The sequence below is a fragment of the Gopherus flavomarginatus genome, chromosome 11 (genome assembly GCF_025201925.1).
Source record: "Gopherus flavomarginatus isolate rGopFla2 chromosome 11, rGopFla2.mat.asm, whole genome shotgun sequence".
Classification (NCBI taxonomy): domain Eukaryota; kingdom Metazoa; phylum Chordata; order Testudines; family Testudinidae; genus Gopherus; species Gopherus flavomarginatus.
The window spans coordinates 21,025,280-21,049,194 of NC_066627.1; the positions used below are offsets into that span (position 1 = coordinate 21,025,280).

The 23,915-nt window shown below is 48.4% G+C and overlaps 1 protein-coding gene across 3 annotated transcripts in view; it reads right to left on the reverse strand.

Annotated features, from left to right (window-relative positions):
* LOC127031583 (fer-1-like protein 4) overlaps positions 1-23,915 on the reverse strand; it is a 121,715-nt gene that overhangs the window by 77,383 nt on the left and 20,417 nt on the right. For all 3 annotated transcript variants that reach the window (XM_050918580.1, XM_050918579.1, XM_050918581.1), the window contains 13 exons: positions 22,042-22,133; positions 21,287-21,328; positions 21,000-21,155; positions 19,455-19,515; positions 18,124-18,255; positions 16,903-16,965; positions 14,567-14,651; positions 6,879-7,038; positions 6,473-6,656; positions 5,345-5,531; positions 4,370-4,746; positions 1,575-1,683; positions 457-655 (listed from right to left, as the gene is read on the reverse strand). In XM_050918580.1, coding sequence (XP_050774537.1) covers positions 457-655; positions 1,575-1,683; positions 4,370-4,746; positions 5,345-5,531; positions 6,473-6,656; positions 6,879-7,038; positions 14,567-14,651; positions 16,903-16,965; positions 18,124-18,255; positions 19,455-19,515; positions 21,000-21,155; positions 21,287-21,328; positions 22,042-22,133 — 1,847 coding nt within the window. The remainder of the gene's footprint in view (positions 1-456; positions 656-1,574; positions 1,684-4,369; positions 4,747-5,344; positions 5,532-6,472; positions 6,657-6,878; positions 7,039-14,566; positions 14,652-16,902; positions 16,966-18,123; positions 18,256-19,454; positions 19,516-20,999; positions 21,156-21,286; positions 21,329-22,041; positions 22,134-23,915) is intronic.

Below are 23,915 nucleotides of genomic sequence, written 5' to 3' on the forward strand. Positions count from 1 at the left end.
TCCTGTAGCAATCATCTCCCTGCCCATTCGGGGGGATTCCCTGTACCACAGATGCACCATATGCTAATCCTCCACTCGCACCCTCAGCTGGAACACTTCATATCCAGCATTTGAGATGCTGAATACCCAATGTACCCAGCATGGCATTTCTGTTGCCACCATAGGCAGAACTACTGCTATCCTGGGGAGAATGGGCTTTAGCTATCTACGTATGGAATCTGGGGCTGGGGGATCAAAAGCACTTAGGCCCTAAACATTCATTCAAATCAATGGAAGTAAGGAGCCCCCAACTCCTACTGATTCACTAGAGAATCTCGCTGGCTAGGTGGAACATGGTCAGCCAGGAGCCCTACCATCTACACCCATGGACCTGATAATGCCTTATGGGATGAATAAGAGTCCAAAGCACCTTTGCGAAGGAGGCCTATGTGAGCAAGCACCATGAAGAGAACTCACCTATCGTATTCGGTGGGCTCTGGCCTTTGGCTTTCTGTCATGGATTTATTCTGTAAAGTTGGACTCGGGGCCATAACTTCAATATCCAGCTCCTCGTCTGAACTGGGATCCAACAAAGGCTGCTTGTCTTCAGGCTCTTCTCCTTTCTGACCTTTCTTAGGCATTTTGGTCACAACCTCTTCAGCTTTCCCATAGTTCCCTTGCAAATACATTTATTGTTCATATTTTAAACTAAATATCTGCCATAGCCTAGAGGTGACAGAATGTTTCTGCCCAGCCACTGGAGTACTAGGAGCAAGTGCCAGTGTTGCTGGCATTAGAAGTCCAGCCATCAGAGCGTGGTGCATACAAGCTGGAGAGTCTAGAAGGCCAGACATGCACTCCTCCTAGACTCTTCAGAGTTCACAGTTTTACTATAGGGAACCTTTTAGCCCCCCCGACACCCTCACTAGACTCAGAAGGACCCAGCCAGGCTCAGCAGCTTCCCTTCCTTCTTCCACTCAACCCACTCCATGTGGGAAGCAGCAGCAGAAGCTTTCAGGAGCCTTTGCAGCTTCCTAGTGTCATCATTCACTTAACTCTGAAGTTTGGGACTTTGGACTTTAAAAAAAAAAACTTTTCCCACAGGTTGTTTCCCCAGTTGCCCCATCCCTCTGATACCCTCAGCTGCCTGCCATCACTCCACAACCATTTAGCTTCTCAGCCTCTCTTTCTCTCTCTCCCTCCACTCCCTCATTTCCCTCTTCCACTGCCCTCCATTATTCTGCAGTCCCTTCCCACCATCCCTCTTCCCTACTCCCACCCTAAGTGTCCCCCCACAAACCCTAACTCTGGAATGTTCCCAGGGAATTTGGACAATCACTAATCCATTCTGAAAAGGCCTGAGGTAGCTAGAATATTTATCTCCATAACCTGCACTAGAAATCTCCACCCTGTAACCTTGAGGGTGCTTTTAGCTGTGACATTCGTGTTGTGCAGTTTTGTGTACCTGTTAGGGCACTTTACAGCCAGAACTGTGATCTAATCTGGCTGGTAATTAATATATTTTGATGAGATTCAGAAATATTTTCATTTTGTTTCTTCTAATTCATGAAAACAGAAGCATCAGAAACATTTACCTATTGAGATCTCAAAACGGACGGGCTTGGAGCCTATGGAGGGTTCCATCATAGTCACCTCAAAGAAGGCAGCGTAGAGGAGGAATTCTTCCTTCACTCCCAGTGAGTTCTAAACAAAGAGACGCCAATCAGTCCAACCATCACAGGGGTCATGTCAAAATACTCCTAAGCAGAATAGCGGGCCCTGGGGCCTGAGAATCGTTACCAGGTCTGGGACATAGGCTGACACGAATCTCACACGGCAGCACCTTCATCCCATGGGCCATGAGGAATGGCTGCCTTGATTGGCAGGACCCAGCAGAGAGGAAAGAGAAGCTGCAGGATGGTGTCACCAGTTATCTTTGAAAAGTCATGGAAGATGGGAGAGATTCCAGAGGACTGGAAAATGGCAAATATAGTTAGGGTGACCGGATGTCCTGATTTTATAGGGACAGTCCCAATATTTGAGGCTTTTTCTTATATAAGCGCCTATTACCCCCCACCCCCGTCCCGATCTTTCACACTTGCTGTCTGGTCACCCTAAATATAGTGCCCATCTATACAAAGGGAAATAAGGATAACCTGGGGAATTACAGACCAGTCAGCTTAACTTCTGTTCCCGGAAAGATAATGGAGCAAATAATAAAGCAATCCATTTGCAAACATCTAGAAGATTATAAGGTGATAAGTAACAGTTAGCATGGATTTGTCAAGAAAAATCATGTCAAACCAACCTGACAGCTTTCTTTGACAGGGTAACAAGCTTTGAGGATGGGGGGAAGCGGTAGATGTGGTATATCTTGAGTTTAGTAAGACTTTTGATACTGTCTTATGTGACCATCTCAAAAACAAATTAGGGAAATGTAACCTAGCTGGAGCTACTATAAGGTGGGTGCAAAACTGGTTGAAAAACTGTTTCCAGAGAGTAGTTAGCAGTGGAAGGGCCTAACGTGTGGGGTCCTGCAGGGATCGGTTCCGGGTCTGGTTCTGTTCAATATCTTCATCAATGATTTGGACAAAATAGAGAGTACACTTATAAAGTTTGTAGATGATACCAAGTTTGGAGGGGCTGCAAGTGCTTTGGAGGATAGGATTATATAATTCAAAATGATCTGGACAAATTGTAGAAATGTTCTGAAGTAAATAGAATGAAATTCAATAGGACAAATGTAAAGTACTTCACTTAGGAAGGAACAATCAGTTGCAAACATACGAAATGGGAAATGACTGCCTAGGAAGGAGTACTGCAGAAAGGGATCTGGGGGGCATAGTGGACCACACACTATTGACTTATATTTAGCTTCACACCGTTGCAAAAAAAGGGAATATCATACTGAGATGTATTAGCAGGAGTGTTGTAAACAAGACACAAGAAATGATTCTTCTGCTCTGCTCCAAGCTGATTAGGCCTCAGCTGGAGTATTGTGTCCAGTTCTGGGTGCCACATTTCAGGAAAGATGTGGACAAACTGGAGAAAATCCAGAGAAGAGCAACAAAAATGATTAAAGGTCTAGAAAACATGACCTATGAGGGAAGATTGAAAAAATTGGGTTTGTTTAGTCTGGAGAAGAGAAGACTGAGAGGGGACATGATACATAAAAGGATGTTACAGGGAGAAGGGAGAAAAAATATTCTTCTTAACTGTTGAGGATAGGACAAGAAGCAATGGGCATAAATTGCAGCTAGGGCGGTTTAGGTTGGACATTAGGAAAAACTTCCTAACAGTCATGGTAGTTAAGCATTGGAATAAATTGCTTAGGGTGGTTGTGGAATCCACATCATTAGAGATTTTTAAGAGCAGGTTGGACAAACACCTATCAGGGACGCTCTAGATAGTACTTAGTCCTGCCATGAGTGCAGGGGACTGGACTAGGTGACCTCTCGAGGTCCCTTCCAGTCCTATGAGTCTATGATCCCTGAGGCTGTGGCGGAGCAATCACTCTATCTCCCAGAGTTCAGTCCTGGCTCTCCCCTGGTTCCGTGCTTATGTGATGCTACAGAGGAAGCCCGAGAGGGTCTAAAGGCTAAGGTGCCAGTACACTACTGATGGACTCAGCTCTCTCTCCCCTTGTCACTGAGCCGGGTGGAGGTTTCCCTACTTCCCCAGCGCTTGATGGAGACATGGAGCTAGGTAGTAGCTGGCTGGCTCAGGCTGAGGGCGGGCAGGATGGAAATGATGCTTCTTGGAAGAGGGAAGCCTACTAGAAGTTCACAAAAGAGGTGACAGGGAGCTTGCAATGACCGTTCGGGCCAGCAGTGACGGTTCCAGGGGGCAGAAATGGCCCGGCGCTGAGGCCCCTTGGGTCCCAGGGGTCCCCTTTCCTCTGAATTACAACTTTATTTACCCTGTGCTGAGCTCATAGCAGCCTCAGTCACATTGCAGACTCAGAGGCTGCAGGACGGCAATCGCCAGGGTGCATGGCAGGGCTGCACTGCTGGTCACAGTAGGAGCATGACCCAGCAGACTGAGTGCTCGTGCCCTGAGCAACCTGTCCTGATTCACTTCACCAGCTTCCCACAGCGCCGGTAGACAAAGCACTCCGCAGTAATGGACGCAGCTGCAATGCACCTGCAGCTTCCAGAGCACACACTTCTTTGGCATAGGAAGGGCCCCACTGCATTTTAGCTTGGGTCAATTCTCATCCCACATACGGGTACACTCCGAGTGACACTGAAAGAACAGCAGGTGTGAGTCACTAGGCACTCTAGCGCCAGCGTGTTTACACACAACTCTCAGCTGGAGTGTAAACCCGAAGCTCCTGGCCTCTTCCTCGTCCCCTCCCTTGGAATGGCCCATCAGTCCCTGGAGTGCCCACCTCTGGGAGCGGATGGAGCTCCTCCACCTCCACAGTGACCTCGCTGGGCTGCTCTGCCTCCTCGGGGCTGCCAGCCTCGTCCCCACCTTGCTTCTGGCGCTGCTCTTTGGTGCTGGCCTTGGATTTCTCCTTGGCCTTTTTACTTTTCTTCTTCAACGTCAGTTTGCTCAGGGTGCCCCTCAGCACCTCCTTGCGCTTGCCATCTACTGCGCTGGGGCTGCTGAAAATCTCCACAGAAATGGCCAGGAGGATGCGGCCACGGTAGAATATGCCCTCCCCCAGGCCCTCGTTCAGATCCTTGTGGACATCCCGCAGAGCCGAGTTCTGGGGTGAGCCATAGAGATTCACCCAGGATGGGCCAAAGGTGGGGTTAAAACCTGCAGGGACAGAACGCTTGCAATTAAATGGTTCAGGATTTGCCTTAACTGACAGGTACACCTCCAGAGACAGACAGACACTCCACCCACAGACAGACCTCAGCTGTTCACCACAGACAGACACCCCACCCACAGACAGACATGGGTGTACCCCACATGCACCCCACCCACTGACAGACCTGGGCAGTTCACCACAGGCAGACACCCCACGCACACAGTGACAAGGGCATATCCCCACAGACAGTCCACCTAGACAGACCTGGGCTGTTCACCACAGACAGACACCCAACCCACAGACAGACATGGACTGTTCACCACAAACAGACACCCCACGCACACACTGACAAAGGCATATCCACACAGACACCCCACCCACAGACAGACAAGGGCTGTTCAACACAGACAGACACCCACCCTCAGACAGACCTGGGCACTTCACGACAGACAGACCTGGGCATACCTCACAGACAGAGGCATACATGACTGGCAGGTGCATGGACGGGGGTGTGGGGGAGCAGAATCATATTTGACGCTCTAGGTGCTGCCACCCTGTCCATGGCAGGGGACAGGACAGAGGCGTGAGGGGTAAAGGCCTCACCATTCCTCCCAGGGTCAGATATCTGCTGCAGGTCAATGAAGTGCGTAGCGAGTGCCACCTCCCCAATGTTTGCATCATCTAACAGTTGGACTTTTATTTTTCTGGCAAGAGGAGGGAACATCTCAATGAAGCTGATCTGCTCGTTCCACTCCGGTTCTGCAGTGTCATTTTCCACCGAGGTCTCCCCCTGGGGCAGAGAGAGGCATGAGAACTGCACGGCGCACTGCTAAAGAATTCCAGGTGGCTTCAAAGTCAGCCACAGGTTCAAGAGAAATCACTGAGGCATTCTGGGAAAATATGGATTCCCTATTAGTGGCTCTGAGGCCCTGGTCCTCTGTTCTGACCTCACTGCAAACGCAAGGAGAGTCGCTCTAAAACACTGGTGAGTGGTGGCAGCAGCCGGGGTACAGATGCTGCATAAACCACCTTTGGCCAGCTGCAGAAGCTTAGCATGGGGGAGCTCAGCACACGGAGCACATGCAGGCCAGGCTCAGGCAGGAGCACCTCATAGCTGAGCAAGGGTCAGAGCGGAGGGGCTCCAGCCCTAGAGTCACAGGGTGGACCAGCAGTCACATCAGGCTGTGCAGACAGAGGCTGGGGCTGCACAGGACAGAGCTGGCTGGGTAGTTTCAATGCATCATGTGCACCATGGAACACACCCAAGGGAGCCAGACATGGAACAGTCTGTGTGATTTCATCCTTGGGATTTCTTTTGAGCTTTTTCCTACACTCAGCAGTGTGAGGAGTTCTAGAAACAACTGCGTCTACTTGTGTCTGATAACCAAGCCACCTGGACTATCACAACAGCTTGGGAGGTCCTCAGAGCTTGGGCTGTGGCATCAGCTCCTCTCCACAATTAACCTATGCAGGCTCAGATTCTCCCTAATCACATGACTTTCCTACTTTATTACTGGCTCATGCTGCTGCTAACCATATGACTAGCCAAGCTCTGATTAGCGCAGACTGTTTCTCCAAGTTTCAGTATGCACCCTACGTCCATTCAGATGCATTTCCGAACCAATCTCAACTGCACAGACAGTGATGTGGGGCTTAACATTTAGAAAACAGAGGGTCTGCCCAGGCCTTCCTGTGGGATACAGAGACCCAAATGCCCAAGCAGAGACTTACCTGTTGCCCAGCAAATGAGACTTGCACATATGGATCAATGAAAACTTTCTTCTCGCCCACAATCTTTGAGAACCCTCCCATGATCCCAGCACTCATGCTGGGCAGGCCCTCGGCTCGGTAAACTTTGATGCAGATTTTGGCCCACGGTCTCTCAGCTGGGACTCTCTTAGGCAGCAGCAAGTTCCTAGAAGAAATAATCATTGTTCTACTGGTCACAGTAAATCACCACAGCAAGTCAAAGCCCAAGAACACCAGAAATGTGGGACCTGCTAGGCCAAGGGCCCATTTAGGCTGGTCTCCCATCTCAGACAATGGCCTGCATCCGGGGCTTCAGAGAATGGTGCAGAAACCCATTATGAACTGCTGGGCAATGACTGCCCAAAAACTTTGCAGCACACACACTTACTTTTCAATGTCTTCATTCTGGTTGCTAGAGGAAGTGGGAAGAGAGCCCATTATATCACCTCGTGCAAAGACAGAAATGTTACACTTCACAAAGCCTTTCACTCCTGCCCTGGTGTCCTTCGGGTCACTGATAACAGCCCACTTCTGAAAGAACCTGTGATCTAAAGAGAGAAGGACAGGGAGGCTGAGCGGTGAATTCCTAATCACATCACTGCCAGTTCTTCAAGAAACTCTGGCTCTGCACTTCTGAAATCAGAGACCCTACAGCGCCTGAACCAGCGCCCTGGGAAAACTCCGACTGGCTCACTGGCTCACAGACTTTAAGGTCAGAAGGAACCATCAGGATAATCTTGTCTGATGTCCTGCACATAGCAGGCCACAGAACCTCACCCGCCCACTCCTGTGACCATAGGCACCAACTTTCTCTGGCGCCAGTGGGTGCCCACACCTCCAGCCCCTTTCCGCACCCCGACTCCACCCTTTCCCCGCACTTGCCTCAGCTCCATTCCAACCCCTTTCCCAAAGTCCCCGCCCTAACTCCGCCCCATCCTTGACACTATTGGATCCCTTCCTCAAATCCCCGCCCCAGCCCCGCCTCTTCCCCCAGCGCGCTGCGTTCCCCCTCCTCCCCCCTCCCTCACTGCCCGCAAATCAGCTGTTTCATGGCACAAGCACTGGGAGGGAAGGGGGAGAAGCAGGACGTGGCGGCACGCTCGCGGAGGAGGCGGAGGTAAGCTGGAGTGGGGGGGCGGGGTGGGGAGCTGCCAGTGGGTGCTGAGTCGGCGCCTCTGCCTGTGACATTCTCAGGCCAGTTCTCCAACTGTAACTCACTGTAGCTTCAGTGTATTCAACAGAGCTACACAGATTAACACCAGCCAAGGATCAGGCCCAGAATCCCTTTGAGACTGTGCAGTAGCTTCTCGGGGAAATGGCAGAACCCCCTTGCTTGGGACTTTTACATTTGGGTGGGACAAAGTCTCATAGAACAAGCATGAAGGTATAATTGTGCACTGGCCACAGGGGCAAAGACAAGGTGGAACTGGTTTGTTGGCTTTTTATTAGGTCTGTTGATTAATTGCAGTTAACTCACATGATTAACTCATAAAAATTATCACAATTAATCACAGTTTTAATCGCACTATTAAACAGTAGAATACCAATTGAAATTTAGTAAATATTTTGGATGTTTTTCTACATTTTCTAATATATTGATTTCTATTACAACACAGAATACAATGTGTACAGCGCTCACTTTATATTATCATTTTTATTACAAATATTTGTACTGTAAATATGACAAAGTAAATAATGTTTTCACCCCTCTTAGCCAGAAGGCCGAGTTCACCTCAAAGACGTACTGTAGTGCAATCTCTTTATTGTGAAAGTGCAACTTACAAATGTAAATTTTTTTGTTACATAACTGCACTCAAAAAGAAAACAATGTAAAACTTTAGAGCCTACAAGTTCACTCAGTCCTACTTCTTGTTCAGCCAATCACTAAGACAAACAAGTTTGTTTACTTTTACGGGAGATAATGCTGTCCATTTCTTATTTACAAAATCACAAGAAAGTGAGAACAGGCATTCGCATGGCACTTTTGTAGCCAGCATTGCAAGGTATTTACGTGCCAGATATGCTAAACATTCGTATGTTCTTTCATGTGTTGACCACCATTCCAAAGGACATGCTTCCATACTAATGACACTTTTTTAAAAAAATAATTCATTAATTAAATTTGTGACTGAACTCCATGGGGGAGAATTGTATGTCCCCTGTTCTGTTTTACCCGCATTCTGCCATACATTTCATGTAATAGCAGTCTTGGATGATGACCCAGCACATGTTGTTCGTTTTAGGAATACTTTCACTGCAGATTTGACAAAACTCAAAGAAGATACCAATGGGAAATTTCCAAGACCCAAGATTTAAGAATATGAAGTTCCTTCCAAAATTTGAGAGGGACAGGTGTGGAGCATGCTTTCAGAAGTCTTAAAAAGAACACTCTGATGTGGAAACTACAGAACGCGAACCACCAAAAAAGAAAATCAACCTTCTGCTAGTGGCATCTGACTCACATGATGAAAATGAACATGAGCTGGTCTGCACTGCTTTGGATTATCAAGCAGAACCCATCATCAGCGTGGACACATGTCCTCTGGAATGGTGGTTGAAGCATGAAGGGACATATGAATCTTTAGCGCATCTGGTATTTAAATATCTTTTGATGCCAGCTACAACAGTGCCATGCGAACACCTGTTCTCGCTTTCAGGTGACATTGTGAACAAGAAGCGAGCAGCATTATCTCCTGCAAAAATTAACAAACTTGTTTGTCTGAGCGATTGGCTGAACAAGAAGTAGGACTGAGGGACTTCCAGGCTCTAAAGTTTTACATTGTTTTATTTTTGAATGCAGGTTTTTTTGTACATAATTCAACATTTGTAAGTTCAGCTTTCATGATAAAGAGATTGCACTACAGTACTTGTATTAGATGAACTGAAAAATACTATTTCTTTTGTTTTTTACAGTGCAAATACTCGTAATAAAAATAAATATAAAGTGAGCTCTGTACACTTGGTATTCTGTGTTGTAACTGAAATCAATATATTTCAAAAAGTAGAAAATATCCAAAAATATTTAAATAAATGATATTCTATTATTGTTTACAGCACAATTAATCACGATTAATTTTTTTCATCACTTGAGAGCCCTACTTTTTATTTCTTCATCCCATATCAAAGACCTCTGCACTGGACAGGTTTTTGCTTATCACAGGGGCCTGCTTGTGCAGTAGCATGGTGGTGAGGGGAAGGGGTGCTGGATATCGAGTTAGCATGGGGTCCCCATTCCTAAAGAGAGGTGAGTGTACGTGGAAGCGCCTGAGCAAATAATGCAGGGGCACCATTTAACGGGGGTAAGGCGACTCCCGCCCCCTCGCCTGAGTTTCATACAGGATGTGGGCTCCCAGGTAGAGCTCTGAACTGCACCATATTAGTGTGGAATGTGAGTTCTGCAGGGAGGTGCATCTCCCAGCTTGTGCCCCTGGGGCAAGGTGTCAGTGTTTTGTTTACAAACAGAGGCAAGGTGACTAAGATAAGAAAAGGCTGGTAATTAAATTAAGGATCTGGAGGTCTTTAGATGAACCTGTAAAACAGAAATCCCACTGCAGAGGGTGATATGATGAGATAACTGGCTCTGTGGATATGGGGAAAGCAGTGGACGTGATATACCTTGACTTTAGCAAAGCTTTTGATACTTTCCCACAGTATTCTTGCCAGCAAGTTAAAGAAGGATGGCCTGGATGAATGGACTATAAAGTGAATAGAAATCTGGCTAGATCATCGGGCTCAACGGGCAGTGATCAATGGCTCAATGTCTAGTTGACAGCCAGTATCAAGCAGAGTGACCCAGGGAGCAGTCCTGGGGCCGGTTTTGTTCAACATTTTCATTAATGATCTGGATGATGGGATGGATTGCACCCTCAGCAAGTTCATGGATGAGACTAAGCTGGGGGGAGAGGTGATTATTCTCCTCTGTTCGGCACTGGTGAAGCCACATCTGGAGTACTGCATCTAGTTTTGGGCCCCCCACTACAGAAAGGATGTGGACAAATTGGAAAGAGTCCAGTGGAGGGCAACAAAAATGATTAGAGGGCTGAGGCACGTGACTTATGAGGAAAGGCTGAAGGAACTGGGCTTATTTAGTCTGCAGAAGAGAAGAGTGAGGTGAGATTAGATAGCAGCCTTCAACTACCTGAAGGGGGGTTCCAAAGAGGATGGATCTCGGCTGTTCTCAGATGTGGCAGATGACAGAACAAGGAGCAATGGTCTCAAGTCGCAGTGGGGGAGGTCTAGGTTGGATATTAGGAAACACTATTTCACTAAGAGAGTGGTGAAGCACTGGAATGGGTTACCTAGGGAGGGGATGGAATCTCCATCCTTAGAGGTTTTTAGGGCCTGGCTTGACAAAGTCCTGGCTGGGTGATTTACTCGGGGTTGGTCCTGCTTTGAGCAGGGGGTTGCACTAAATGACCTCCTGAGGGATCTTCCAACTCTAATTTTCTATGATTCTGGGGAGTCAGAAGAAATATAACAAAGCCCTCTGAGCCAAGTTTACATTCAGAAAAGAGGGAGATAAGAGGGGCATAGGTGAAAAGAAGGGGATAAAACCCAGGGAAGGGATAGCAGTGGTATAGAGAAGTTCCCACTCTACCTGTGGTACTTATGTGGCCCCATCACCATAGTATCTGAGCAGCTCACAAGGTCTAACCTATTTCTCCAACATAGCCCCTCGGTGAGGTAGGGCAGGGCTGTTATCCTCACTGTACAGATGGGGCACTGAGGGACACACAGACTAACAGCCATATTTTCAAAGGTATTTAGGTACCTACTGGGATTTTCAAAAGCACCTTGAAGATTAGGTGGTTTGTAAATCCCACTGGATGCCTAGCCGCATCTTTGGGTGCCTAAAAACCTCTGAAACTCTGTCCCTAAATTACTGGCCTGAGGTCATACAGGAAATCCATGGGTGGCGGGGGCAGGTGGAGAGTAGAGGCCAGGTCTCTAAGGGCTAGCTCCCTGTCCACTGGACCAGTCTTTCTCTCTGCTGTATGCTCCAAAAAAGAGGACTCTGATAGATGGGAGCAAACCAAGGCGGCCAGTTCTCTGAGACTCCAGGAAATGGTTCCAGGTGATTGGGAAGGATGTCATGGTTGACAGCATGAAAAGAAGCACAGAGGTCAGGAAGGATGAAAAACGAGAGAGAATGGAGTCAGATGAGAGGAGATCTCTTAACACCCAAAGGGCGGCAGATTCTGCCCCACCCTGGGCTGTAGAACAACAGTTGCAGTACAGTTTTAGATTTTAACTGAAAACCATTTTGTTTTGTCATTTTTTGTTCTGAGTTCAAGACATGGAAGGAATGAGAAAGTGTCATATGAGTATCAGATGTGTTCATAACAAATTCTTGCGGTTTCATCTGTATTCAGGCCATTTCCAGAACAAAGAACCGAAATGGCATTGACAGAGACCATAAATGTGACCATTATTATCATGAATTGGATTATTCACCGGACACCTTCTGCGCGCTCAGCGCTGTTCAGAATATGCCAGAAAATGTAGCCCCTGAGCCAATGTATACAAGATGGGTAAGCCTGGATAAGATGAGCTACAGCTCACTTCTTCGGATGCATAGAATGGAACACACAGACAGGAGATATTTATACATACAGAGAACATGAAAAGGTGGAAGTACGCATACCAACAGGAAGAGTCTAATCAATTGAGATGAGCTATCATCAGCAGGAGGAAAAAAAACTTTTGAAGTGATAATTAAGATGATCCATAGAAGGTGTGAGGAGAACTTAACACAGGAAAATAGATTCAATTAGTGTAATGATTCAATTAGTGTAATGATGGCATATATACCAATGTGATATATGCCATCATGTGCCAGCAATGCCCCTCTGCCATGTACATTGGCCAAACCGGACAGTCTCTATGCAAAAGAATAAATGGACACAAATCTGACATCAGGAATCAACATTCAAAAACCAGTGGGAGAACACTTCAACCTCTCTAACCACTGAGTGACGAACTTGAAGGTGGCAATTTTGCAACAAAAAAACTTCAAAACCAGACTCCAAAGAGAGACTGCTGAACTTGAATTAATATGCAAATTAGATACAATTAACTCAGGCCTAAACAGAGACTGGAAATGGTTGGGTCATTACACTAATTGAATCTATTTTCCTATGTTAAGTTCTCCTCACACCTTCTATGGATCATCTTAATTATCACTTCAAAAGTTTTTTTTCTCCTGCTGATGATAGCTCATCTCAATTGATTAGATTCTTCTTGTTGGTATGCATACTTCCACCTTTTCATGTTCTCTGTATGTATAAATATCTCCTGTCTGTGTGTTCCATTCTATGCATCCGAAGAAGTGAGCTGTAGCTCACGAAAGCTCATGCTGAAATAAATTTGTTAGTCTCTAAGGTGCCACAAGTACTCCTGTTCTATTTGTGGATACAGACTAACACGGCTGCTACTCTGAAACCTGGATAAGATGGCTCGGATATTTAAGTATGAAGTGTCAAAGGCACCAACTTTCCAATGTGCTGAGGGGTGGTCCACCACAGGCCCTGTCCTCACTCCATCCCTTCCTCCAAGGCCCCACCCCTGCCCCACCTCTTCCCACCACTGCTCCACCTCCTCCCACCCACTTCCCCCTGCTCGCTGCACCCTCACTCCTCCCTCTCCGTCTCAAAGCTTCCTGCATGCTGTGAAACAGCTGATCGTGGCGGGCAGGAGGCAAGGGTAGGTGCTGATCAGCAGGGCCAGCTGGCGGGTGGCAAACACTGGGGGGCTGGAGGGGGAGATGATAGAGGGGCTGCCGGTGAGTGCTCAGCGCCCACCATTTTCCCTCCATGGGTGTTCCAGGGCTGGAGCACCCAGGCAGTTGGCACCTATGTGAAGCACATGTTAACATCTGTGAGTGGAGGCACTGATGAGAATAGAAGTTTTACTTACTTAAAGACTAGAAGATTTGACCCTTCAACTTTCTTTCTAGAGGAAGAGCTGTCCAGAGCTCCTGTGCCTGTTTATTTTCCTTTTCTGCCTGCAGTGGTCCTGATAAACCTCAGAAGTCTCAATTTTTCTCTCAACTTTAAAATGTGGAATTTTCTTGGTGTTTGGTTTTAAATATTCTCCTGAGAGAACTGCAACTCAGTCACTCGAGTGTTGTGTTAAAGAGCCTTCTGGAAAGTAACTAGCCCTTAAACAGAAGTGAAAGCAGTGTTGCCAACTCTCATGATTTTGTCCTGAGTCTCAAGTTAATTATTGTTTTCCTTAAAGCCCCACTCCTGGAGTGAAGTGGATGTGTGATGATTTGAGGCTTGAGTCTTAAATAAAAATGAAGTTTCTAGCCCTCGTGGCTGTGAAGAAAGCTTCAAAATGTGACCCAGTGCACCCTAACGGCTCAAAAAGCAGAAGGCAAATAAAAAGAACCCCAAAGCTATAATTTTTACATAATTTCATTTTAAAGCCAGTCTCATGATTTTTGGTGAGCCTGATTCATGATTTTTGAACATATGGGATTGGCAAGACTGTGAAAGTGACCTGAAAGTGTCAGTTTCACTCTTGTTTAAGGTCAGTTTTTAGTCTACTGTTTGTGGTGGGGTAACACCCCTAGAGCCCCAGTCAGGTGCAGCATAAACTCCCAAGGCCTTGGCCTAGTAGGATGTTTCCAAAAGTTAAATGATCTGTTCCAAGCTTTTGGTGAACTGCAAAAAAGTGATAGAGAGTAATCTAGACTGCTCTACAATTGTTTCAGTTGTTATATTCAAGAGTTAGTAACAACGTAAAAATATACATGAAAATTTTAAACCTAACCAGTGTCCCTTAGGTGAATTGACACAAGATGTCAGAACATGTTAGTATTAGAGCTGAGTGGGTCTAATATTTATTTTATTTTTCTTTCTTTATGTGGGAATTAGATACAGTGCTGCTGTCAGATAATTCCTAAGTTATTATCTGCAAAACAACAAGCGTTTTCAGGTGCCCAAGTAGCCCCTAGAATCACGGTTAAAGTTGCCCCTCCCCCAAAAAACTCTGAAATGGTGCCCCTGAAACAACATGGAGGGATAAAACAGGGAAGCGAGAGCAGCAGCCACAAGGTTCTGCACATTGTACCTGGCTGGCTGTACACAGTCTCTGTGTCGATTTTGAATGTTCCTATGCGTGTTCCCAGGAACGGGATCTTCTTTGAATGAAAAACCTGCACATAAGAAACAAATCCCATTCTGCCACTGAAAGGCACAACTGTCAACAGGGCAGAGCGCAGCTACTCAGAGAGGAATGGGCAGAGGGGACAGGCTGCTACGAACAGAAGGATACCTCAGGCAGAGCTCCGCTCAGCAGGATGAGCATTCATTGGCACAGATGGCTGCATACTTGTCGGTGGCACAGGACAGGTGAAACACACATGCAGCCCAGAAGCTTGGTGACCTCCCCCAGACATTAGGCCAGTTTCCCCACTGGGCTGGAGCAAAGGCCCCAGCCAGCTAACCTCTCCCTCATGCCCAAACTGACTCTCCCCTGAGCCAAGGCCCACACCAGGCTAACCATCCAAGGAGCAGAGGCCAAGGCCTGAGCCAACCTGACTTCTCCCTTGGGTCCTAGACAAGCTGCTGCATGTGCCCAGACCTGCCTGAGGCCTGAAATGTGCCAACCCCTCTCTCATGCGCAGGCCCAGGCTGACCTCCCCAACACACTGCGAGCCCAGTGAGGCCCAAGCTGACTTTTCATGTGCCTGAACTGACTGCATTCCTGCCCATGGGTCAAGGCCTGGACTGAACTGAGCCAAGCTCCTAATCCGTGCCTAGGAGGAGGCCTGAGCTGGGATGGCATCAATCTGGTGCCAAGCCAGGCTGGCCTCTCCTTTGTGGCAGGGCTGGGCACATTCCTGCAGGGAAGGGTACTGTGCTGGGCCACAGGCGGAGGGCGACAGGCTGCAGTGGAAGAACCAGCATCTCTGGGCTCTGGCCTACGTTTGAACAAAAAGGTGCTGCATTTAACCCTCTTATTATAAAGAGCCTCAGGTGAGTCTTCTGAGCTTCAGGCCTTAGAGTCTTTAAAGGGCCTGATTCTGCCCTGCCTTCCCCTTGCGCTGGCATTTATATACATGCAAGGGCTGCCAAGTCCAAAAGCCCCTCCCTCCCACCAGCATGTTACACCCCTCTGCAGGCCAGGGGACAGGCAATGAGAACCATTCCTGGGGTGCCACTGGCTTCAATCTCCATCTGATGAGACTGAGGGCAGCTCTTGCCCCTACTAGGGGGAGAAAAACCACTACAAAATGTCAACTCCTCTCCAAGAGACAAAGTGAGTGAGGTAATATCTTTTATAAGCTCTTCCTCAGGTCTGGGAATGGTTCTCGGAGTGTCACAGCTAAATGCCAGGTGGAACAGATTGTTTAGCATAGTTAGCTCATATTCTAGGGCCCATTCAAGGCAGAGTGCCCCGTTACCAGACCGGACTGGAGGAAGAGCTCTGTGTGGCTTGACAGCTTGTCTTTCCCCAACAGAAGTTGGGTCCAATAAAAGCTATTACCTCACCCTCCTTGTCTAATATCCTGGGACCGACACGGCTACAACTACACTGCAGACAACTTCCCTCTAAATAAGTGAGCCGGAAGTGGAAAAATAAACTTGGGGGAGGAATCTGGGCACATTTCTCCTGATGTTTTACTGTGAGGAAGGGGCGCTTGGTTCTCCCTTGGGGGCTCAATCAAGGCTGGGGAAGAACTCTCCCTGGGCTCTCCGTCTCAGCTGGAGGGTCAGGGGACCCCTACGAACAGTTGTGCTGAAATAGCTTGACTGTTGGTATAAAATTACAACTGTGCATTTGCCAAGCAGATGTAACCCTCTGGGGCGTTATGAAAACGGGAGACTGACAAGCTGTGTGCAGCTGGGGTATTGATACGGTCAGATGCTGCGGCCCAATCAGCTCTAACATGTAAGAGGGCACACTTGCTGTATATGGCTAAAAAAGCAACAACGGTGCCAATGCCTGCTCTGCCTGGGCTGCTGAAGGCGTTTGCCTAACAACGCACGAGATGTGAAACTGGGTTACAGACTGCTATTGACTATAATGGGCTTTGGATCAGGCCCTATAGCAACACATGTAGCTTGTGTTACCTACAAGGAAGGCAGCTTTGTCTACTGGCTAAAGTAAGGGATGAGAGTCAGACCCCTTGAGATTTATTCCCAACTCCTCCATTGACTTGCTGTGTGATGCTGGACAGGTCCTTTAACGTGTCTGTGACTCAGTTTCCCCACCTGTAAAATGGGGGCAATGCTGGTGCCCTAACTTTGTGCAAGAGCCTGACAATCTCCAGGTGGAAGGTGCTGCCATAAACTCACACACACGTACACACTCGGCACTTCAGCGCAGCATCTCAGTTATTGCCATTACACAGATTCTCGCCAATGTGACCCAAAGGGGTATGGGCAGCAGGGCATACTTACGGAAATCTCTATGAGTCTGTGAAATAAAACTTCCCTTGGCTCATGGAATTCAAATACAAAATACTGCAAGAGAAGAGAGAGAAAACTGAGCAAAGTGTTCCCATCGCAACCCCGAGAGCCCCTCCCCCTGGACACAGCCATGTCATGTGTGACTTGAATGAGGCTCAGCACCTGTGGAAGTGCTGTGCACTCTGTGTGGCACTGGTTGAGTGTAAGCAATACTGCGTGCTCCACGTAACAAGCAGTGCTGTGCACTCCAGTGATACTAATTGGGGGTAAACAGTGCTGTGCGCTCCAGTGACACTGGTTGGAGGTGAGCAGTGCTGTGCGCTCCGGTGACACTGGCTGGAGGTGAGCAGTGCTGTGCGCTCCAGTGACACTGGTTGGAGGTGAGCAGTGCTGTGCGCTCCAGTGATACTAATTGGGGGTGAGCAGTGCTGTGCGTGCCACGTGACACTGGCTGGGACGGATAAGCAGTGCTGTGCATGCCGCATGACACTGTTTGAGGGAGAGCAGTGCTGTGCTCTCCGTGTGACATTGATTGGGGGTAAGCAGTGCTGTGGGCGCCGCATGACACTGACTGAGGGGGAGCAGTGCTGTGAGCACCATGTGACACTGACTAGGAGGGAGCAGTGCTGTGAGCGCCACATGACACTGGTTGGGGGTGAGCAGTGCTGTGCGTGCCGCGTGACACTGGTTGGGGATGAGCAGTGCTGTGCGTGCCGCGTGACCCTGGTTGGGGGTGAGCAGTGCTGTGAGCGCCGCGTGACACTGGCTGGGGGTGAGCAGTGCTGTGCACGCCACGTGACACTGGCTGGGGGGGCGCAGTGCTGTGCACACCGCTTGACACTGGTTGGGGATGAGCAGTGCTGTGCGCACCGCATGACACTGGTTGGGGGTGAGCAGTGCTGTGCACGCCACGTGACACTGGCTGGGGGGGCGCAGTGCTGTGCACACCGCGTGACACTGGCTGGAGGTGAGCAGTGCTGTGTGCGCCATGGGACATTGGTTGGGGGTGAGCAGTGCTGTGCGCGCCACATGACACTGGCTGGGGGGCGCAGTGCTGTGCGCGCCGCATGACACTGGTTGGGGGTGAGCAGTGCTGTGCTCTCAGCCAGCTCTCAACCACACTGCAGTGTTCCTGGTCCCTTCCTTGCACCATGACCTGTGCAGGTGGCTCTGGACACTCTGCCATTGGGATCTCTGGCCCATGGTACATACCTCATTGTAAAAGGGGCAGTTCGTTGACTTTTGCGTTGCCGTGTGCCTCTTCTCTTCTCCAACTTTCACCACCACAAAGGGGTCAATGTTCACCCCCACCAGCTTCTGGGCTTCAATGACATTGATCCCGATCTGCGGAAACATGGGAAAGGAATCCACTGACAGGTCCTTTCGGAGCAGCTGGGAGTGCCTCCAATGAGAGGAAAGCTTGCCTGTTTCCTTCCTGCAGCCAACTATTCCAGAGACACAGCCTGCCCGTTAGCCCCTGGCCTTTCTCCGCTGCTTTTTAAAATGCCTGTTGTCATTAGCATCTCTTCCCACCTTAGACAGGTGACGGCATGCTCAGGAGAAGCGGGACAAATAGGAAATCAAAGACTTTACTACAATCCAAGTTACCTTTCCACTGATGCGTGGCAGAGCATTTGCTCCCTGATATTCTATACGTTCATTAGAGCGTCCAGACAAACACTGAAAAAATAGCCAGCGGTAAGAGAACCGAAACATTTACGGTCTGAATGGGCACTCCCCCTGCAGCAGAGATTACACCCAGAGAGAGGCCGCATGGTCAGGCTGGCCTGGGAGTCACGAATCCGCTACTGCACGGCAGTAGGGCTCAGGCCAGCTGCGTAACCTCCTGGGGCCATGTTCATTGCTGGGATACAGCGGCAGCTCCATGTGTCTATTTGCTCGTCCCTAAGATGGGAATGATAACACCTCCCAGGTGGGCAATGAGGGCCAGTTAATATCTGCACTGCACTTGGAGGATGCAAAGAGCTACAGAAGCACTGTTACTGCTGTTATTATTAGACTACAGGGAGCTGTTTAACAGCTGAGACAGCAAGAGGCTGATGGCTCTTCCCATACTGGGTTTGCAGTTTCTAATCTCCCTTAAACTCATAACTCACTTTATTGCCCAGTAAGAATCCTGGCTCACACTGTTCAAACGATGCACTCTGGAACCAGTTCCATCCCGTGCAGAATGTTCACACAGACTCTCAGCTGCCGCATGGAGGAACACCAGGAGCAATGAAAGGAAATATCAACACCCATCTGGGCCCGGCCAGCGGGGTTGGGAATGTAAGCGTTTAAGAGCTTATATAAGGAAAGAAGAGCTCTGCTGAGGCCAGTATGTGATTAACGAGGAATAGAAAGCAGGGATGTGGCGAAGAGGAACCGCCAGACTGTTCCTTGGAGAGGGCGGAGGGGCCTGCCTGTCTGTCAGACATTGAAGGGAGACACTTGTCTGGCAGTTAGCTGCCCTGACTGTAGCAGACCTGGCTTGAGGCAGGGATCCAAGGGGAGGCACCTGACTTGCAGGTTTAGTACAATACCTGGAAGCTTTGTGGTCTAGGAGTGGCAAACAGGTCCCACTTGCAGAGGCGTCTGGAACGGCTGCAAGGGAAACAAACCAGCTGAGTAGGCCTCTCAGCAAAACCCTCCTTTAACTTACCTGAGCCGCAGCCTGCACATGTGCAGAAGTTAGCTTCATTACCCACTGGCATTGATAACACACTTACACCTGGGGGGAGCTGTAAGGGCTGGAGACCAAGGGCCAATCAGCCAAGACGTGAACATGTAGAACTGATCAATGAAATTGTTTTCCATTGTTCACTTTATTAATGTAACTTCTGTTCACCATTCACTACACTTGCCTACACTGTAACTTCTGTTCCATATTGTAGTTCAAACCCCATTTTAAAACACTCACTCCATTTTGTAAAAGCTTCCTCCAACCTTCATTTTTGCAAACCCTGCTGTAATCTTATTAGTTTAGTTTAGGTGTGTGAATGAGGTATGTATGAATGATGGAATCAACCTCCAGCCCCAGCCTGTCCTGATGAGATAAAGTTCAAATACCAACGGCTGAAGACCTAGACAACAGCCCTAAATAAAGTAAGAAGCATCCACCCTAAAAAGAAAAGGACAACAGAACAACACAAGGAAGATCAAAGCCAGGTCCAAGGCTGAAAGTCACGCCTGCAATTGATGGGTGATCAATCTAAACCCAGAGGCAGCATGACACAGCAAGACCTATAGACTTTGAATCCAAACTAAAAGCCTATAAAAAAGAAGGGTGAGATGAGAGACTCTGGGTAACATTCTGCTGCCAACATGGAAGAACATCGGTGCCTGCCCAACAGAGATCCAGCTCAGCCTTGTGCCCAGCTTTCCTGGCCAGTTAGCTGCCACAAGCTACGAACCCAAGCTGCAAAATCAAGCCATGAACTTAAGCTATCTTCAGGAATGGTAACTATGCAGCAGCTGCAGAACACCTGATGAATGTGGATGTGTGTGTGTGAGTGTATGTGTGTGTACAGGTATTAGGTATAATGTGAATGTGTGTGTGTGTGTGTGTGTAAGGTAATAGGTATAATGTGTGTGTATAAGAATTAAGATATTAGTTATTAGTCATAAATTGTTATCATAATAAATGTGGCATCTTTGCCTTGTCCCTTTTAATAAGATCCTGCTGGTTTTTACTGGTCTAATATAATTGGTAAAACAAACAAGGGGAAAGGAAACTCCAAACGCTCCTCCCAGACAGCCCAGCAATTCCAAGCAAACTCCCTCTATAGGTGGGTCAGCGAGGGTGAAGGCTCCATGAAGAGGCCACATTTCCCCAAGAGCACCAGCACGTCCTGCTACTGGAGAGCAGAAACACCACAGCCTGGCTTCACACAAAGCCACAGGCTGTAGGCAGGGTAAACAAGGCTAGACGAACCCCCAGGGCCCTGTGGGTAAGACTCGGCACCTCACCGTACCCCAGCCCAGCAGGGATGGGCCCTGGGCCCAGCTGTGTGAAAAGACACACACCTTCACCAAGCAAAAGGTCCTGCAGAGCACTGGGGGAAAGAAGAGGAGCATGTACCAGGTACCTCTTGACAGGGCTGAAGACGATGCCCAAGAACTCCATATCAGATTCATCATCATACTCCTCCTCCTCCTCGTCAGTCTCTAGGCCCTTCACCAGCTTCCTACCCAGTGCTGTGGCCTTCTTATCCAGCTCACGAGCTTGCTTCACGTCAGCTGGCCTGGAAACACATACATACTTGTCAGCCTCATGTGAGACTGCCCAGGCAAGAGCAGGGAGTAGACCAAGGAAGCACTGCTTCTCCAATCCCCGGCATCTGTGCATTGCTCCAAGAGGGTACAGGCTACTTACTGCAGCTCCTCGAATCCAACGTTGCGAATAATTAACTCGGAGCTGCAAGACACAGACACACTCGTCAAAACTGCGAGCCCATTAGTGCTGTTCACCAAACACATGCTTCCGAGTCTGCTCTCGCTTTAACTGAACAGCTCCCTGTTGTAAGGCCTTTGTTTTCATTGCAAAGACTGCACAGACTCTGCACCGCATCACTATCTGGCCATCTCCTTACCCCACACCCACCACTGTAACCTCTGAGCTCCTCAGGTCAGAATTTCAGAGCAAGGACAGCCATGATAACTCCCCCTTCTGACTCCGCTGCACCCACACCACATTGCCAGTCTGTGTGCCATCTCGCACAGTAATTACTTACCCCTGTCTTCACTGTAACACTGTGCACAGCTTCATCCCGTCTCACTTTGACTAGTGCCTTTCCTACTTGCATGGTCTTCTGCAGGGCAGCACAGACCAGCCATCACGGGAGGAGATGCAGGCTATCCATCCAGGGTTGGTAAAGACAAGGCTGCAGCTCTCTTGGATGCTGACACCTACCCCATGCCTGCCACGTGGTTTGCAATCCCATGTCCAGGTAAGTAGGCTGGACTGCTGCCCTGATCTTACTCACAGCTAAAACAGTTCCATCTGACCAGGCAATCTGTCTCGAACCATCCCACTAACACTGTAAAAAGCCACTGCAGACAGGCCCTAAGGGAACAAGGATGGAAGTGCAGAAGTGACCTGATTTTTTCTCCTTCCATTATTATCAGTACCTGTCTTTCATCTGGTAGACAAAATCCTCTTCAAGCCATGTACCCGCTGAGCCATCAGGAGGCTGGTAGCGCAAATCTAGCTCGATATAGATCTAGGAAGGGAAAGCCAACATGCATGAAGGGCACAGCAGCCAGAGACTGCCCACTGACACACCAAAGGGTAGGAGAAAGGACATTACAAATAAGAAAGGAAAAGTGAAGAAAGCTGTCAAGGGCTTTCCTTCCTGGCTGGCCAAGGAACAGGCAGCCTGGCTGTGCAGAATCCCTGTCTGATACTTCAATAGACGATACTGTATTTGCCCAATCCCCCTTCCAGCCACAGCTCCCTGCAATTTCCCAAATCCAGGGACAAATGGAAGGTAAGCTAAGCTCAGGTTTCCAAGTTTAAAATGCACCGCTAGCACCTTTTCCCCCGGGCTTGGTTCATTGGCTTTGAGGGGTTGTGCAAACTTGGAAATGAGAGAGGGCTAATCTGGCTTTAGCCATTACTGTCTTTGCCTTCACTTGATGCAAAATAGGGTTGAAAATATACTAATAACCAAGTTAGCTAACCTGTTCTAAACCGCCACCTAGGGGAGGTGGATTTAACCAGCAATGCTGTTAGTAAACTTCACCTGCAGCTCCCGGAGGTCAAAAAAGGGGGCAGCTTTGCCACTGACATCAGTGGGAATGGGAGCAGGAGTGGACACTATGGCTACAATTTTCAGAAACAACCAGCAATTACTCAGTTTGGGGACATCCAGTCAGAGATACTGCAGCTCCTTTGGGCTTCATGCAGCTGGGGCTCTCTACAACTGACAGCTAAGAGAGATCTTCTGCCCACAAGTGACAGAGAGAAGGAAAGTATGTTCAGGTGGTAGAGGCTAGAGCCCTGCATAGGACTATTTTTTTAAATCCCACTCCCATCCCGTCCCACCCCACAATACCCATTCCCACCTGTTCCCTCATTGGTTTGTGCATTTTTATTCTACTACCACCTGCAAAACCTTTGTCCCCTCAAATCCTTCAAGAGAGACAGATTCCCCCATGGTACTAAAAAAAAGGGGGGGAGGGGTCAGTTAATACACTGGTTCTCAGCCAGAGGTCCGAGCCCCGCGGGGGCTATGAGCAGGTTTCAGGGGGTCTGCCAAGTAGGGCCAGCATTAGACTCATTGGGGCCCTCGGCAAAAAGCCAAAGTCCCGCTGCGTGGGGCTGAAGCCCGGGACCTAACCTCACCACCTGGGGCTGAAGCCGAAGCCTGAGCAATGTGGCTTCATGGGGGCTCCTGTGGTGTGGGGCCCCAGGCAGTTGCCCTGCTTGCTACCCCCTAACACCAGCCTTTTATATGCAGAAAACCAGTTGTGGCGGCACAGGTGAGCCGTGGAGGTTTTATAGCATGTTAGGGGGGCCTCAGAAAGAAAAAGGTTGAGAACCTCTGAATTAATATATATATAAACTGAATTCAGACATAATTTTTACCACAAACCCCCCCACATCTTGTTTAAACCACGTAAAAAAATACTTTAATTTCCTGTTATAATAGACATCAAATCTCTTTCTATCCTCCAGGAACTTACCTAGTTCTTTTTTTGACCATGTTATAGTCTTGGCCTTTGACCTTCACAACATCCCCTGGTAAAGGGTTCCCCAAGTTAACTGTGCGTTGTGTGAAGAAATATTTCCTATTGTTTGTTTTAAACCTGCTGCTTATTAATGTCACTGGGTGACCTTTGGGTCTTGTGTTATGTAAAGGAGTAAATAACATTTCCTTATTTACTTTCTCCACACTGTTCATGATTTTATACACCTCTGTCATATCCCCTAATTGTCTCTTTTCCAAGCTGAAAACTCATAGTCTTTTTACGCTCTCCTCATACGGAAGCTGTTCCATACC